This window comes from Amborella trichopoda, chromosome 10 (genome assembly GCF_054954075.1).
Source record: "Amborella trichopoda isolate Santa Cruz 75 chromosome 10, AtrichopodaSantaCruz75HAP2 v2.0, whole genome shotgun sequence".
NCBI classification, from domain to species: domain Eukaryota; kingdom Viridiplantae; phylum Streptophyta; class Magnoliopsida; order Amborellales; family Amborellaceae; genus Amborella; species Amborella trichopoda.
The window spans coordinates 370850-390381 of record NC_142345.1 but is presented as its reverse complement, the minus strand read 5'-3'; the positions used below and the strand labels follow the sequence as shown (position 1 = coordinate 390381).

General features: G+C 38.6%; 1 protein-coding gene across 5 annotated transcripts in view; it reads left to right on the top strand.

Annotated features, from left to right (window-relative positions):
* Window positions 1-8693: 8693 nt before the first annotated feature.
* The window catches only part of CLUB (TRAPP II complex TRAPPC10/CLUB), a 55838-nt gene continuing 44999 nt past the window's right edge, over window positions 8694-19532 (top strand). For 2 of the 5 annotated variants that reach the window (XM_088850263.1, XM_020663463.2), the window contains exon 1: window positions 16679-16939. Coding sequence is in view for 3 of the 5 variants with exons in the window: in XM_020663463.2 (XP_020519122.1) it covers window position 16939 (1 nt within the window). In the remaining 2 variants the exon portion in view is untranslated. Of the gene's footprint in view, window positions 9665-11693; window positions 11924-12583; window positions 12766-15063; window positions 15248-15395; window positions 15487-16678; window positions 16940-19532 lie in introns of those variants that run through there. The other 3 variants (XM_011622816.3, XM_088850261.1, XM_088850262.1) reach the window with 3 other exon arrangements.

Genomic DNA, 19532 nt, shown 5'->3' with positions numbered 1-19532 from the left:
TCCATCTAAAAATAATTGTAACTAACGATCCAAATGTTTATTTACTATAATAATTATTTATAGTTTTTAATTGTTTTTCATATTCATGATCTATATGTTATTATCTAAAATTGAGATCAAATTATCTTTAAAAAAATATTTATTGTTAAACCCGTATTTCTATGATAAGCGGGATGGCTGCTGACTGCTTATTTATTAATTTATTATTATTATTGTTATTATTATTATTCTGCATCAATTCACTTTACATTTTGCACTGTATACTACTGCGACACCCAAAATTTACTTTACATTTTGCATTATATACTACTGCGACACCCAAAATTTACTTTACATTACATTTTGCATCATATACTACTGCGGCACCCAAAATTTACTTTACTTTACAGTTTTCACTATACACTACACCCAAATTTTAGTTTACATTTTGCACTATATACTACTGTGACACCCAACTAACGGCCATAGGTAAATCGAACTCCATGGAAACACTCGTAGCTGATCACACCCCAGGTCTACATTTTCTAACCATGCGGCCTGTCAAATTCTGTCACTGATAAATATGACGATTTTCTGCTCCTAAAGCAAGATTTTTAGTACATATGGGACATCTATATTTCGCACATTATGCACCAATAAAAATAAGGTCTTTTAACACATTTGGGATATCTATATTTCACATATTATACACTTATAAAAATATAAACAAAATAAGGTCTTGTATACTATGATACCATTTTGCTTTTGGTACAATGAGGTCGCAATCAGTTTTAGCCATTAGATGTGAAATCCAATAGATTGGAATGTGTCACAATATTCAAGAAATATTATTTTGGGTTTTGTGCCCAATCAATGACACATCGTCAACCATCTGATTTCACATCCTATGACCAATAATGACAGTGACTTCTTTGCATCAAAAGTAAATGCTTTCATTATACGCATTTCAAAAAAATAAATTGCAATAAATAAAATAACCCAATTAGTAATTACTCATGAAACTTATAAATTTATTTTAAATTATTTACTTTATTAATAATGATTATGTTATGGTATATACACACATGAGCATGTACTAAATTATTCAACATTTTTTTACTTTTAATCAATATTTTTTGACATTTAATACCGTTATCCTGTAATGTAGTAACTTTGTGTCTAGGGGTATTTTAGGTAATTATTTAAAGACAAAGTAAAAATTCATAATAGAAAGAATAGTATTTATTAATTATAATGGAGTGCGACATCATCCACATTTGATTTGACATTACTTACATAAAGCATTAAATGCCACTAAATTATTATAAATATATATATCCTACCACTCATAATGACGAAAAATACTCCTGCTAAAAAAAAATTTGTATTACAAAATACAAATAATTAGGGTAAAATAATATTGAGTACGTTTAGTATGTGCCCAAATGTATGTACCCTAATATAACCTTATTAATAAAACAATATTTTTAGTACATTTTGCTTCAAAAAAAAATATAAGAGTAATAAGTGGTTTTCCACTTCTTTGTAATTCATTATTATTATTAGAACAATTGTTTCATGTAGGCTGGACCACATTTCTACAATATGCGGTCAAGAGGTATAAAGCATTCATATTAAAGATGGATGCAAATAGGTGGTCCATCTAAAAATAATTGTAACTAACGATCCAAATGTTTTTTTAATATAATTATTATTTTTAATTTTTAATTATTTTTTTCATATTTATGATCTCTATGTTAAAGAGAATATATTCTCTAAAATTAAGGTCAAATTATTTTTAAAATATATATTTATTATCAAACCCGTATTTCTATGATATGCGGGCTAGCTACTAAATGCATATTTATTAATTTATTATGAGAAATTATCCTATAAGACCCTCCCCATCCATGTGTGTAGGACCCCAAAGGATCACCATTAAATTTGGTACTGATTTATGGAAAAGTCAAGTCCTACACCCATGTGATAATTTTTCTAGAGATCCGTGCCAACTTTAATGGTGATCCTTTGGGGTCCTACACACATGGGTGGGGGAGGGTCCTATATGATCATTACTCATTTACTATTATTATTATTATTATCATTACACCCAAAATTTACTTTACATTACATTTTGCACCATGTACTATTTACAATTTTTGCTACATACTATTGCGACATCCAAATAATATTTTGGGTAAATCAGTAGGGTTGATGAGTCCCCACCCATTCTATTGCTAAACAAATAAAAATTACAAGCACATTCATCAAACATCCCTTTCTAATGGCATATTAGAAATGTCATGCAGGATGAAGGCGTGTGTATTGTCTAGGGGTCGGGGCCATCATACAGAGGCTTCTGCCAATGATACTACCCTTTTTGCCAAGCAATCAGCAATTGTGTTCACCTCCCTAAAAACATGAGAGATCCGCCATTTGTGGTCTGCAAAGGATGAGAGTTTGGCCCTACAGTTGGACAAAAGAGTGTGTAGTTTCCATGGAGGTCTACTATCCTGGGTCATGGATTTAACGAGTATTTTGAAGTCACTCTCAATTATTAGAGGTTTGCAATCTAGCTCCTTTGCCAGAGAGATGCCTTTGTCTAGGAGCATAAAACTCAGCAACATTGTTGAAGGTGAAACCAAGGGGGCTGTAAAGGCCGCAACAAAACCGCCTGTGTCGTTTCTGATGATTCCCCCACAGCCATATGCGCTAGGATTGCGAAGGGAAGAACCATCAATGTTGATTCTGTAGTGACCCGTACGGGGAAAGGACCATGCAACATGGACCGGGATGAGAGGGGGCTCCATACTCTACTTTAGGTTGAGATTTGTAGAGATGTTGTTCTCTGAAGGATGGAAAGCCCAACCCTTCCTTTCTACTAGCTTGTTAATGAGGTGGATAATCCTTTGTAGAAGGTGCTCTCAGGAAGTGGTCCTCCTTTCATGGATGCGTGCGTTGCGCTCAGCCCATAGGCACCAGATTATAGTGGAGAAGATGGAGAGCCAGACATTTTTTATGCCGGTGGATTTAAAATGAAATTTGATTCATTTTGCCATCATCATCATAGTTGATTGCTCAAGCGGCATAAGTTTGCCAAACCTCCAAAATAAGGATATCCAAGGGACTTGCGAGAATACACACTGCACAATAATATGATTAGTGGCCTCCTCCTCCTGGAGGCAAAAATGGAATCTGAACACCAGAGGTAAGCCCCTAGATTGGAGCAAACCCATGATGGGCAAACAGGAATGCAGGGCAAGGCATGTGAACCATTTCCCTCTTGGGTGGGATGGGGTTTTCCACAAGGCCTTGAAAGTTGATTGGACAAGGGCATTAAGTCTGATGTAATCCCAAACACTACCTATTGAGAAATCACTACTAGTGTAGTGGATCCAAACCAGCTGGTCCTGTGAGGGGTGTAGAGGTAGCACATGTGAATATACTTCTGCCCAAACTTGGACGAGTTGGCTGGAAGTAGGGGTTGGAAGATCCCATTTTTTGTGGTGAACCTTTGATATAGTCTGACACCTTGGAGTTTACCAAATTTACCAGTGCATTATGTGCATCTCCACCATATTTCTCCCATGAGAATTACTCTGACAACCATGGATCTGTCCAAAAGTCAATTAGGCTTCCATCGCCGACTATCCATGTAACATTATTCTCCAATCTATTTAATCCCAAGGCGACCCCCCTCCATGCATGTGAGCAACTTATAGGCTAGGCTAACCAAACTGATGAGTGGCGAAAGTATCTATGCTTAAAAAAACGAGACAATTGAGATGAAGGTTTTGAGATAACTCTCCAAGCGAACTTCATCATGTCAGCCATATTGAGATCGTGAATATGACGGATCCCAATACCTCCTTCTTCAGTTTTTTGGCATACGATGTTCCACATATCAAGATGAAGTCCCATTGTCTCAGGTGTCCCTGCCCAATGGAAGTTGCGTTGGAGTCTTTCGATGACATTGTCGGTGCAGCTCGGAACAGAGAATGAGAGCAACCAATAGATAGAAGTTGTAGGCGCCCTGCAAAGGAAAGAGGCAAAGCTTGCTAGGGCCTGATCCAAGATATAGTATTCCCGAGTAAGCTGTGGCAGTGAGAGTGCCTTAGGGGACCATGGAAGAGAGGGAGGTCAAGATATTTTGCAGGAAGTTCACCTGTCCCAAATCGGAGGATATCGAGGACTTGAGCTCTCAAGCTTGCGCCGACTCCAAAAAATATAGCTTTACTCTTACTTTAATTAAGTTGTTGACCCGTGACCTTGCAAAAAATGTCAATAATATGTTTGATGGTTCACACTGCTTGTGCAGAGCCCTTACAAAAAATAAGTGTGTCGTCCACATAGATCAAATGAATGACCCCATAGTTGCACCCTGATGGGAAAGGCAGGAGGGAGGTATTTGGTTGCAATAGCCACATCAAGCATTCTACTAAGGTAGTCCATCACAATAAGGAATATGTAGGAGGAGAGAGGGTCACCTTGTCTCAAACCCCGTTTCCCCTTAAATAGCCCACAGGAGATCCATTGTGCAGTATAGAGCATGATGGGGTAATGATGTAGTGTTGAATCTATAATATAAAAAATATCTGGAAGCCCCATGGCATGGAGTCTATTTAAAATGAACTTCCAAGAGACCCTGTCATAAGCACTAATGAGATATAGTTGAAGGCATATTTTGGGTATGGCTAAGGCTTTGTGGCACAAGGACATGAGCTTATTAACTATTAGGACATCATATCAATAATATGCTTGCTTCTCAAGAAAGCCGCCTGACAAGGGTGGATAAGCCCATCCAAAACCGTCTTAAGCCTATTTGCAATTATCTTGCTGATAATTTTGTAAACAATATTGCATAAGCCAATGGGTCGGAAATCATTCATAACAGTAGGGCATGTCACTTTAAGAATCAAGCATATGAAAGTTGAGTTTACCTCTTTTAAGAACTTACCGTTCCCAAATGAATCCTCGAGTGCATTGAAAATATCCGCTTTAATGACATCTCAACTGAATTTATAAAATTCTACTCTAAAACCTTCAGGATCTGATGCACTCTCTGACTTTATACCCCACACACATTTTTTGATAACTTCTAATGAGACATTTTTAATCAATTCATTGCACTGGTCTTGAGTGAGTCGCTCTTCTGGTAGGAAGTCTTGAGCTTTTGCCCCCCTTAAGGATTCTTCTTGTGGCTATGAGGCTAGGAGGTCTTTAAAAAGGTCATATGAGTTTCAATAGACTCGGGGTCTGAAATATGGTTACCAGCAGTCTTTGAGATAGATAATTCTATCATTCCACCTCCTGGCAATAGTAGACATGTGAACAAAATTGATGTTGGAGTCACTCTCTTTTAGCCATGTTTCACATGATTTCTCTCTCCACGTACTCTCTTCTTGGGCAATAGCATGTTGTAAATGTGTTGTGAGTTGTGCTTCTTCAGACATAATGGAGAGATCCCTATGGCTAGTATTTATCAAATCATGCAACACCGAAAGTCTTTCTCTTGCTTCCCTTATCCTTGTACCAACTAGACCAAATGACATTTTATTCCATCTACAGATATCTCCATACAATCTTCTTAATTTGGAAGCAAATTTGTGCATTAGAGTGCCCTCAATCTTGCTCTGCCATGAGTTTTTGATAAGCTTCATGAAGTCCGGGGCGTCGTGCAACATGGAAAAGTATCTGAAAGGCTCAAGTCCTAATGGTGGGGTAAAAGGAGACACCAATAAGGGAGAGTGATCTTAAGTGCCTTTTGGCAGTAGTTCCACTTTAACCTCCGGCATATCCATCACCCAGTCAATATTTGCCAAGTCAATATCTGCCCCAATACTGTTGTTCGACCATGAAAACCATCCCCTTGAAGAGCCAAGGTCCACAAGGGCGCAGTCCACTAACATCTTAGCAAACACCTTCGAATCTGCGCTGAACTCGCTCCTGCCCTCATACTTCTCAGTTTGGTCCAAAACAGAACTAAAATCCCCTAACACCGACCATGGGCTTGAGTGTTGTAGCTTGATATTGCGCAAATGGTCCCGTAGAATACCTCTTTCGGAAACAAAATTACGACCATAAACACCAATGATGACAAAAGAGACCCCGGTCCTAGGCCGATGCACCTTTGCAGTAATGGCTTGATATTGGACATCGATGATATTAACGGAGTAGATATTAGGATTCCAAGCAAACATGATTCTTGATCTATCATCTATCTCATTAATGACAAAGGAATTATAGAACCCCAATCTTTTAAACCATTTTTTAGCTGATTGTATTTTCATTTTCGTTTCAAGTAGAAAACACAAACCGACATCATGATTACTTATAAGGTTTCTGATGTCGAATGTCCCACCTGTGGTATTGATTCCTCTAACATTCCGTGATAAAATTGACATAATTAAATTAGGAGGAAGATGAGGACATACCTGGGTGTTGAGCGGACCCATAGCTTTGCACAATGTTGGTTTGGTTTTTGAAGTTATATTAACTTTTAGTGTTGAGATCATTTGCGACGGTTACTCCTTAATTTCACCCTCAAACCCTTCAGTGGCTGTGAGGAGCCCACCTTATCCGGTTGGGTTTCACTTAAAGTTGGGGGCAACATGTTACATGCAGCTTGTTTTATTTGGCCACCCTTCATAGTCGAGCTGTTGTCTCTCCCAGTTTTGTCTGTGTCATCTGGTGGGGTTCGAAATTTCACCCTGGTGACCTGGCCATCCTAGTGAGTTTCGATGAGCTTGGGTGAAATAGGGAAATCATAAGAGGTCAAGGTTAGTGGCTTGGTGTGAGTGGTTTCATTTTTTATCTCACCTAAAACAACCGCATCTCTCTCATTGGACCGAATGTTGATGTTGACATTCTGGTTAGGACAATAGCACTGCCTCTAGTTGTAGAGCTTCGATGCAACAAAGCCATTGCACCATCTCCAAAATTTTCGTCCAACAAAATTCCGCCATTTGGTATTGGAGTAGGCAAAAACATCACTTATGAAGGTTTTACTGCCAGGCTGCGCTCGTCTTCCATCCTTGTAGCCAATCATATCCATGGCCCTTTTGACCCAGGCAGAGCTGTTGACATGCTAAGAGTGCGGCTGGTGTCTGCAATATGTCCTTGTGCAGTCAAGGATTGATTTAGAGCCTGCCTTATGCTTGATCTCGAGTGGTCTCTTTCCAATTCGGTGACATTGTCCTTCCACCTTGTCACTTCTAGCCCCTGTGGTGTTTCCATGTTTGGAGGATCGAAAGGCATGCGCTTGCCTATAGAGAGAGAGTTACTGTCCCTAGGAGCCGCCTGCTCCAGAGCAGCCTCCTCCTCCAGAGCAGCCTCCTTGTCCAAGCCTTCAGAAGCCCTAGCTCCCCGGACAACACTCTTGGTGCTAGCAGTGTCATTATCCTTCCTTCCATCATCCAACGGTTTAGAGGAGGGCATGCTATCATCATAAGGGACGTTGATCAACGTCTCAGGGTTAGTTTGGTCGCTGTGTGTGATCGCCCTCCAAGGTTCCATCCAATGGGCTAGGTGCAAGCACCTCTACCATGTCAACATAAGCTTGACGGGGTTTCTGCATGGCGAGATCATTCATTGCAACCACATTGTCCGGTTCTCAACAGAGTAATGGAAGGTCAGGGAGCTTAATCCAAACTGGAATTGTACGAAGATTCTTCCCTGATGGCAAAGCATTAGGAATCCATTTCTGAAGGACGAGACATTTCTTGTTAATAAACCATGCCCCCCCTTAATCATTGCCATCTCCATGTCCTCAACCGATTTGAATGTAAATAATAAGAAGCTATCATTGAGGGACACCATCTCGAGGTCGGACTACATGCGCCACATTTTTGGCAGCATCATATCCCAACAGTCTATGGTTCCATCTAGCCACACACCTTTTGTAGAGCTCATCATCAATGGTGGCACACCTCTTGCCTTTAACAGCATGTGAAGGTTCTATGGGCAAGTTACTAAAATAAATTATCTCGTTTTGCACACCGTGCTGTCCAAACAGGAAGAGTAAGGAGGAAGGATTCCTTTGACATACATTCCTACTGTTCCCAAGACCTTCCACAGTCATTCATCACCTCTCCCTTCCCATCACGACCCTCAGAGGGCGGTGAATTGGCAGGTTGCTGTTGAGAGGGAGTCGAGTTATTCACCGCAGTAGAGGTGGTTGCATCGCCATTTGCAACAAGTAATGGCGGAAAGTGGCTTGGATCTACTAGCGTGGAGTCTTGACTAGCAGGTATTCGGTTGGGATCGCCATTGGAAAATATTGATTGCTGGGAAGAGATAACCCCAACTATAGTCAGGTCGTCCAAGGGCGGGGAGTTGGGTCCATCAAGAGAGAGAAAAGTGTGTGGGGGAGAAAAAGCTAGGGAACGGGCATGAGAGATAAAAATTCGAGGGAAATAAATAGTGTGAGGGGGAGAGAGTATGAGTTAATAGGTTTATTTGGAGAGAAAAAGTTGAAAGAAAGAGAGAGACAAAAAGAAAGGGAGAGAGAGAGGAATGGAACATCGAGAGAAGATTGGGGGAGATAGGGAAAGAGAGGGAGAAGGAAAATATTTATATAAGGTTGCACCCCTAAAATGTAGCACTTCAAAAATAGAAAAAAGTAATTTTAATGTTGAAAAACCTTTTGATTGGTTATTTGGACATTGAGATGTATGACGATGAAAAATAAAAAAAAATTCAAGTCTAAAAAAAACATTTTACATCAAAATAATGTACCGTGATAAAATTTGAAGGCACACTACGGATGCATCCGTATGTCAACTGCAGCCAGGCCAACTGCACCCAGAGAAGATTGGGGGAGATTGGGAGAGAGAAGGAGAAAGAGATTGAAAAGAGAGAGTTTCGTGAAAACACAGGGAGAGATTGAGAAGATTGGGTGAGGGAGAGATAGAGAATTTGAGATTGAGAGAGAGAGAGTGCGAGAGATTGGGGCTTGCCCGAGAGAGAATTACAGAGAGAGAGAGATATTTTATTGGGGGCAGAGTTTGTGAGGGGATGAGCGAAGCACGAGATTCTGGGGGTTTTGAGAGAGAAAGAGAGAGCAGAGGGGAAAGAGGGAAAGATATCTGGGTGAGGGCAGAGAGACCGTGACTGTGAGGGAGAAAGATAGGATTTAGGGAGAGAGATTGGGTGGAGGTTTGAAAGGACAGCAGAAAGAGAGTGAGGTTTAGGAGGGGTGCAGCAGCTGGGGAAAGCAGAGAGAGTTTTTGAAAGGGGCAGTGAGGGGAAAGCAGAGGGAGGAGGTTTCATACTACAAAATCCATACCTTTGCATACAGCAGCTGGGGACGGGTTTGATGAGCCAACGAACCCTAAAAAAACCTTCACCTCCTGTTCTCTGCAACTCGAGTGCCTCACCAGAACCTCGCGACACCCAAAATTTGGTTTACATTTTGCACTATTTACTACTGCGACACCCAACTAACCGCCGCTGGTAAATCGAACTCGTAGCTGATCACACCCCGGGTCAGCATTTTTTAAACATCTGGCCTATCAAATTCTATCACCGATCAATATGACGATTTTCTGCTCCTAATTCTAGGGTTGTTTCTTCCTTTTTTTTCAAATCCATTATCGTCTCAGTATCAGATCTCATTCCTCCATGGCCAATTACCTAGCTCAGTTTCAGGCGATCAAGAGCTCTTCAAACCGCCTGGTCGTAGCAGGTGTGCACTAATTTCCATTGACTTGATTGGTTTCTCTGTGTTTCTCATGCACCTCTGATTTGTTGAATTTTGTTTGTGATTCGTTCTGGTTGTTAATGCTAGGTCAAGATGAATTGAGTTCGGTTATCTTAAATGACAGTGGTAATTTGATGGGTCCAGTGGAACATTTTGTTTGAAATGCTAGGAGTATGGTGATCTGATGTTCGAAAAGCTATGCCAGTCTCTTCTATTCCTATCAATTCATCTTGCCAGATTTTAGTTTATATTCTTCCATTGTCAAGTTCATCTCTAGCCTTTGCTTTCTTAGAGTTCTTGACAGTAATGTGAGAAATGATTATTCAAATACTAAATCAGATCGATATTAATTGACCACATTATTCATTACCATCCATGAGGAGGAGCTGTGCATTTCTTGATTTTTCCATTCTCTATCAACTAAGCTAATATGCAATTATTAATGCACATGAATCAGCTAAAGGAAAATCTTAGATGTGCCTTTAGGTTGTCAATCTATGTTTCGAAGTCAAATGATTTAGGGAGGTACATGGTTATGACCAATTGGAATAAGAAGCAGTGGAACATGTTTCTTTGTTTGCTCTCACTAGCATAATGCCAGAGTGTTCTATGGACAAAAAGGCTGGTAGGAAGTCGATGCTTTTGAAAAGTCACTTTTGTAGTTTTTATCATTATATGCTTTACTTGGCACTTGTATCCAGGCAAATATTACTTAATAGAAGTGCCTTGGATGTGTTTTTAAATCCTTTTGTATCGGATCATGGTGATCAACGGCTTACCTTGAATGGGGTAATAGGTCACCTTGCCTAGATGCTTACGGAGGAAATTAAAAAAAGTAAAGAATCAAGTGAACACAGAACTAGGTCTTTCAGATTGTGTACACTTTAAAGGGAACCTTTTAAATGCTTTTTACGTTAAGCTACAAAAATAAATAACTGGTGTAACAAGGTATTTTAGATGATACGTTCACCCCTCACACCCCACCCCCCACCCCCCACCCCCCACCCCCTCTCACCCAAGCATACCTTGTTAAAGTGCAGGAAAATTCTTTATGATTTGAAGTTTTAAACATCTATGATATTAGATGTAGCGCACTAGAATCTGAACTGTGCCACCCAATGGGAGAGAAAAAGACCAACTATAGTAGGTTTCTATGTGAATACAAGTGATTTAAAATTAGCCAATCTAGATCAGGAATCGCCCATACAGATTGGGAATTGGTCTCTACCACCCTGGTTCCTTGTCAAAACCAGGAGTCGGTCCGAATTGGATGGATTCGCTTTGTTCTGTTAGGCAGCTGGGCGATCCAGACTGGCTAAATCGCCTTATTCCCACTGATTATACTTTTTATTTTTATTTATTATTTTAAGTTTTTATGTATTATTTTTATTGACCGATTCTCACACCAGAGAATCGTTTGATTCCCCAATCCATGCTGGATTTCTGGAAGGCTAGTTGACCTGGCCGTTCTGGGTTTTGAAACGCTGGTGTGTACATTTTGTGTGGATACTGAGTCAATATATTAGAATGAACTATTATATGGTCAAATATCTATTGAAACACAGTAAGAACTGAAATACTAGCCAGTCCTTAACAGACGACTGCGTCGTTTGGCTCTGATTTTCTGTACTTGGGATTATAAAAATTCTGTTTATTTCTTGTCACCATCGAACTTCAGATCCCTAAAGGAGAAAAACAGTTCTGCAATAGGTAGGCCATCTAAAGTTGGGTGCTCTAGTTTCTGGTGCAGTTCTAGTCAATTTTTATTTTTTTAAGTGAACAACAGTGTGTTTCTTGGGCATTTGTGAATACACATAGTAATTACCAAGTACAATATGAGCATGCCTGTATATATGTGTATAACCTTGGTGTACTGTGTTAACATTAGGAGCAATACTTTATAGTTGGTTCTTATTTATTAGATAATATACTTTGTGGGTTCGACTATCACACTTTTTCTGTCCTTTTACACTGTTGAGTTGCTTATGGCTTTTATGCTTGTTTTATTTATCAGTTGAAGATGTTAGTGATTTGTGGCCAACTGTCAAGGATGGATTTGAGGCACGATTGCCATTCAAAAAAGCTTGTCTCAATAACAAGACTCGGAATCCTGTATATGTTGAAAATCTACCCGTTGAGTTCATATTGACAACTGATGCTCGCCTCCGCAGTCGCTTTCCACAGGAACAATATTTGTTTTGGTTCCGTGAACCCTATGCAACTGCAGTTCTTGTCACTTGTGAGGTAATATTCAGTATTCACCATCCTTGTCCTAGTTTCATATTTGTGAGGTTCTTTTTATTTTATACCCTTGTCTTAGTTTCATGCTCTCTACCTTTTCACCATTGTAAAAAGTAATCATTGCCTTTTTTTTCCTGGCTATGTTTGTGCCCATGGCTCAAATTAAAGTTATGAAATCATGATTTTTCTTAGATTATTTCTACAAGAACATGCCTTGCAATTTTGTACTTGCAACTCTTTTTATCATATACTTGACTTCTTTGTGCTTAGGTTTTCTTGTGTAGGCGGCACGGCAATTTTACATGTGTATCCTGATGCATTTTCTTTTATTCTGGTTACTCACTAATTCCCTAAAAAACTGTTGAGGTTCCTGTGTTTCTGCAATGTTTCCACTATTCTATGATTATAGTGCCATTATTTTTAATACAGTAAATAAAAGTAAGTGTGCTATGCATATTTAGGAATCAAACTCTGAGTTAGATTCCAATGTAAGAGTTGGAAGAAACAATCTATTTAGTGTTTGATGCTATGGCGCAAGTTCTAAAGTCCAATCAATCTGGCATTTACAGTCTCTTTTTTTAGAAATATGCCTTTATCTGCACTCTCTTTATGGTTTCCTCACTGAAGTATTTTTGTAATGCTTTCATTTTTCTTATTCTGCAGGATCTTGATGAGTTCAAGACAATTCTAAAACCTCGATTGAAATTGATTGTTCAGAATGATGAACGTGAGTGGTTTATAGTTTTTGTGTCAAAAGCACATCCTAGCAATGATCAGGCCACGAAGTCAGCAAAGAAAATATATGCCAAGCTTGAAGTTGATTTTAACTCCAAAAAGAGAGAACGGTGAGCTTCCAACCATGCTTATTTATAGCATCTTCATTCTGGATTGAATGTTGCTGATTACATATACATGCAAAACTGGCTAGCAAGTTACCTTTTTTTTTTGTTTGTTTTTAAGCGGGTGGGGTTTTTTTTTTTTGGGAGGGGGAGGGGGACGGGCTCAATTCGTCAATCAGCTATGCTTGCATAACGGAGTTTCAAACTCTAGGTGTCTATCTCATTATCAGGCAAAATCCTGTTTGGGACTATCATGTCATCGTCCCAATTTAGATGTGTGTCTCTTTTGAGTTGATAGAAATGGATGTAGATTCCATAGTTACTGGCATCTTCCACGTGATGGCCATTGCGGCGATCCCATGCTCACTCCCAATCCTTTTGGGATCAGTCAATTTAGATCACACCCTTGTGTGATTGATCTGTTATAAGGAAATAAGTCTTGGATGCATATCAATCAAAAAAATAAAGTAATTATGCTGCAAAATCATGTTCAATATATTTTTCAGATTGAAAAAAGATGCTTTTACCATATGGATCTTGGACCTCTAGAATTTGTCTTGTGATCTTAAAAAGTTCGGATAGACTTCCCCAATATGTTGAGATTGAGATCTCTAAAATTCAGGGTGTATGGAGAGCAATCTTGACCATAGCGAGCTTCTAGCCTATCAGGATCCCACACTCCCAATCCCTTTCCACTCCTGACCCCAACTCTGGTACAATCTACAGAGCAGATCATGTTCAAGCAGGGGGCATTTTTCTTTTCCTCACATAATCTCTTTGTATGCTTGTCTACAAATAGTCCTTTCTGTTTTATCATAATCGTCATAGAGTCTCAATCCACTTCAAGTATCAAACCAACATAATCAATTATCCTACAGGGACTTGCAGATGTGTCACAATAAACTATAGTGGTCATAGGCTCGAAGGTGATCTTGTTCCAGATTGCTTATCGAAAGCAGATCGAGAGCTGATATGGTGAACCAGAATGGGGTCTCTCGAGTGGGTTTGATTGTATGGGAATCTCTCTTTTGCTGTAATATTATCTCTGCAGTGCTCTTCTTCTGCTAATCCTTAATCCACAAGGGTTATTTATCAGAAAAGAGAAAATTACCTTGAAACTTATTACTAGACGCATTATACGATAAGTGTATCTAGTGTCTGGACCCGTAAAACAAGAGTAACTAATGTTCATTACAATTGGACTGAAAATTTTGTTTGTAGACATAAAGTGAGTAATCGATGATAGATGTACAAATTCTATTTTTGATAGCTTTGTATTGCCTATTATATGTTTATGCATTGTCAGAATTGTTCATTCTTTGTTAGGCTTAGGCCAATGCTAAAATGCTGTTACCTTCATAGCGATGGCCCAAATTCTCATGGCATGGATCTTTTGTCAAACACTAAATCCCCTCTCCTTTTCTCTTTGCAGTATTCTATTTTCATGAAGTTTCACTATTTGGATTGATGTTGGTTAAATTCACTAGCGTGGAGGGATGTATGGAACTAGAATGCACATTTTGATCATGCATGTTGGGTTACATATCAGTCTTTACCTAGTGCTTGTTATTCTTCTGTGTTTCTACCTATGTTATGTGGGTTTCTTTGCTCCTCATTTTCCTTACTCATATTCATTAAATTATATTTTCTGTGGGAACTCTCTGCCTTTTCTGTTTTCATTTATCTTGTTTAAGGACTTGTAGTGTCACATTTTCTGTATATCCTTTTGGAGCATGAGGTTCATGCTATCCTGTATCTTGGCTGTGCATAAAACTTTAATTTTAAATCGTATGTTCCCATCATGTTTATTTATTTTTCATCATGTTTTATTGTTAAGTTTGTGTTATTATGAAGATATTGATTTCTTAACGCAAATGGTTTGTGCACCTCAAAGTTTGTTTTTTGACTATCATTCTGGAATATTATATTTTGAAGTTTTTAATCGCAAGGTTCTCGACTTATGCATAGTATTTGGAGCTTCCAATCATGGGCTCCTTAAACTATGTAGCAGATGGTACATAATAGTTATGAGATTTGATTTGGGCTCCTGGTAAGGAGTTTGTATAGATTTGAAAAGAACAGAATTGTTCCATGAATTTTCCAATAAAAGAAGCATGTTGTCAGAGAAAAGATGGTCTGAAACTGCATCATTAGGAAGGGCATGCACCCTCTCTCTTGAAACGGTACCATTATTTCAACGTGAATTTAATTGCAACTTCAGTCTTCATTCTTCTTACACACATTAACAAGATTGCCCTGCTTGATTGCATGAGCTGTTTCTATTGGTGCTGCATATGCTTACAGGTGCTGCAAACTAGATATACATGGAGCAGAAACATCTGTATGGGAAGATATTGATTCCAGGATAATTGAATCTATCAGAAATACTTTGGACAGACGTGTTCAATTCTATGAGGAGGAGATTCGTAAGCTCAGTGAACAACGTTTCATGCCAGTGTGGAATTTTTGTAACTTCTTTATTTTGAAGGTAGGCTTTCATGCTGTTATCTATTCTATTTTTGTCAGAGTGATCATTCTGATGAATGTCTGTTCACATACAAAAGATGAGTGGGAGTTTTCTATGGTATTAAATTGGTCACTAGCTGGACTCCTAATATTTTGTCTTTGGTCCTCAGGAGAGCTTAGCTTTCATGTTTGAGATGGCTCATCTCCATGAGGACTCCTTGCGAGAATATGATGAGCTAGAACTTTGCTATCTAGAAACAGGTTTGTGATGAGAGTATTTTGCTTTGAAAAATACTTTGCTATTTAAAAATAATATCCCTTTTGTTTCATAGTGTTTTGGAAAGTATAATGTGTTGGAAAGTATGTTTTATCTTATTTGCAAAAAGAGAAGTAGTAGGTTATTTATTCCACATGAAAGATGTGGATGAGGGAAGCCTAGCTTAAATATGTGGATGTCCTCTTCGCTTGTATTCTAAGAACCAAATGCAGAGAAGGGCTTTGTAGGGTAAAAGCATAACATGAGAACTTGCACTCTCACGTGCGTGTGCATGTGCGAGGGCGAGGGCGGGGGGTGCAAGGGCTTTTGATGGCGCACTTTACACTTCACACACTCCAGGAAGCGCCCTTGTCCAAGCACGTGTCTAGTTTGGGCTCGTCTTTCTTTTTACCACAACTAGCTTAGCCTTTAGTAGACTATAGTCCTGGTAATGTAATGTGTCCGTCCGGTGAACTTAACACAGTTCCGGTGGATTGGTGCACTCTGGTGAACTATGCCCCATTGGATAGTTCATGTGGATTGACGTGTTATGGAGAATTGTACCTCACCAGCGAAGGCATGCGACTCTGATAGATTGGTGTGCTTTGGTACTTGTGTTCCACAAGTGAAGAAGCTGTACATAATGTGTGACGGTTGTTTCTCTGGAACCCGAAGAGACACCGTGTGACTTTTGGGTTACGCTTGGAAAGTGTGACCACTGCTTTCCTAGAACCCAAAAAGTTACTGCATGACTGTTGGATGTCGGGTTGTAGCGGATGCACTGCATTAGCGGTTGAGATTTTGAGAGGCGCAATTCTTGACTTCTATAGTTACATGGAGTAGCCAAAAAACACTTCATCTCTTTTGAAATAGGAAATTGTTTCCTCTAGTTTTTATAAAACTTTGACATATTAAATTTTCTTCATTCTAAAGTGTTTGGGGAGAACTCTCTCTCTAGAACGAGGCAACTTTGATGTTTTAGATCTCAAATACTTGTGCATTTGTATAGTTTTCTTAATCCTCTTCTCCCATATATCCCGAGGACAAATTAGACTAGTGGAGATGCAAATTGATTCTTATTAGTAAGAGCCAAATATTGTCTTGAGAAAGCGATATATCGCGCTTGCAATAAGAGATATTGTAAGATCTTTTGTTTAGTATTTTGCTTGTTTCACCCTCCCATTTCCAACAATTCAGGACAATATCCCAGGTGAAATATGGAGTCTTTCAAAGCTGTGATATTGACTGCTTTGATGGGGTCGAACTTTCAGAGGTGGCAAGCACAACAATGAGAGGAGAAGTTGAAACTTTGCCGGAAGTGGATAGAGAATGACTTCATATGCAAATGACACATCGTCAATGCACTCACAGTCCCCATCTTCAACATGAATGGACCTTTTTCTACAACAAAAGATGTATGGAATGAGTTGGAGATCAAATACAAGACCAAATAATCAAGTAATCAACGATTTTTTATTTTCAATTACCTTGACTTGAAATTTACTAAAAATAAGCCTATGCTTAGTCAAGTATATGAGTTACAGCTGCTTGTAAGTGAACTTAAATGCTGCAGAGTGGAGTTGAGTGAGGCTTTCCAAGTGAGAGCCATTACTCATAAGTTGCCCCCATCATGGAGAGAGTACGAAAAGAAAATGAAATATAAGAAGGTTGATGTTGATCTTGTTCAACTTCAACGGTCTCTTTGTATTAAAGAAGAGAATAGCCTTTTGGAAATGAAAGATGTGTCCATGGAAAACTTAGTTGGCAAGAGACTTTTTGATAGAGGGTAAAATTATTCTTATTTTTAATTTAGTTTTAATTTTTTAAATTTCAAAGGACGTATACTATGGTTTTGGTTTGAGGTTTATGTTTAGGGCTTTTAAGTTTTTTTAGGGGTTCTTATATTTTTTTATTTACTTCATGAGTACTATTCACAATACTATTCACATGGGTAAAACTATCATTACAAATTTGAAGAAGTTAAGATATATGGATCAATGTATTATTTGTTGGGACACTTTTTGTACTTAAAACACTAAATAATATTATAAAGAGGTGGTTTTAGAATTGAGAAAAGGAAAAGCTTAGGCCTTTGCAACCCTAGCTTAGGTGTAGAGAAGAAACCTTAGGTTTTTTTGAAATGTGCTTGTGTTTGGCTTGTTCCTTGTTGATTTTACTGTTTTCTTAAATTTTCTTACATCAAATTAGTATGAGCCTGACGATCTGCATAGACAATACTGTAGCAATGTACAGACGCTACTCTAGCAGTGAACAAAAGGTATTGTAGCATTGTACGGACGTTTCTGCGGCACCGTACAGACAATACTATACGATTGATATTTTGTTGCCCTAGATCAACAACAAAGCCGGGAAGTTACAGTCGGGGTCTAGGGTTTGCTGATTTTGGCCCCCTTTTTTTTTTTTTTTCTAAATTAGCCTAGATCTTGCTGAATTTTAGCACGTTTTTGTTGATCATCTTCCTAGGATTTGTGAAATTGGTGGACCCATGGCAGCAAGAAGGGACTGTGGATTTCGTAGATCCACTTTGTGATTACAGAGATAATAGAATTGATGAATTTGAGAGGGAAGTTTAGTGGCTGACGCAATAGTTCGTGAGCCTCAATAATGGGTAAGATGGAGATCTTTCAGCCAAGAGGATCTCGAGTACAAGTCTGTTCACTTTCGCAGTCCATGTTGGGAGTCGAGTGATGAGGACAATGATAGAAGACCTAGATGTGGGGGATTAGCACTCTACGGATTTTGATTTGAAGGATGAGATTCTTAATTTTGGCACATGATGCATTGAAAATAAGTAAGTTGTAGATTGGGATTCACCACCAATCTTTGACACATACTTCGATGAACAACAAGATCTTTAGGGAATCCAAGTTATGATAAAGATTGAGATGAAGATGTTTCGCGAGAGGATCTTGCTCCTGAAGAATATGGAGAGAAGGCAACAGGTGGATTGATTAAAATCATGGCCTTCAAAGATCGTAAGGATATGGAACAAGTGGAGCATTCATCAGATTTAGGGCGTTGGAATCAGAGTGGCACATAGGAAGCGTGGTTGACTCATAAGCCCCAAATTGTTGCCCTAATTCCAGAGTGTAATTAAATAGATGTTGAGAAAGTCTCTACACGAAAAATTGGGTTTGAAGTTGCCTACACGATTTCCAATAGGAATTCAAGGATAGCCATATTTGATAAATTTGCATTGATTCATCAATATGCATATCAGGATCGTTTCTTGAGAAATTTTTTTTACCATGAATAATATTTGAGCTGACAAAGAAAAGAAGGTTGAAGAAGGTGGTTTTGATGCTAAATTCATCTTAGCACACTTCAAAATTGGAGGACAAGTTTTCTCCAAACAGGGGAGAATGATGAAGGGAAGTTTTTTATTTTTTTAATTTTGATTCAATTTCAAAGGTGCATATTGTATTCTAATTTTAGAGCTTATTTCTAGGGTTTTTAATTTTTTAGGGATTCTTGGATTTTTATATTTTGTATTTATTTTATGAGTATTCATAAGTACTGTTCACGAGTACTGTTCACAAGGTAAAACTATCATTACGAATTTTAAGTATAAGTTAGGAAATATGGGTAAATTTTTTATTTGTTTGGATACTTTTGTATTTGGAACATTAAATAGTATTACTAAGAGGTGTGTAGGGGTCTAAGAGAAGCCAGTCACGTGATTTTCCATAATTGAGAAAAAAGAAAAGCTTAGGCATTTGTAACTCTAGCTTGGGTGTGGAAAAGAAACCCTCGGTTTCATTGAATTGTTCTTGTGTTTGGCTTGTTCTTTGCTGATTTTATTATTTTCTCAAATTTTCCTGCATCGTTTTTAATCCCAGGCACAATGTTCAAAAAGTCGGATGCGCCTGCCTAGGCGGGCGCCCAGGAGCGCAAAGACATGCTAGGCTCCAAGGAGTTCTTAGGGCAGGGGTTTAGGCCCCCGAGGGAGTTCTTAGGGTAGTTTTGAGGCTCCAAAGATTTGGTTTTGCAATCTAAATATTCACAAAATGTTAATTTAAGGGATTGTATA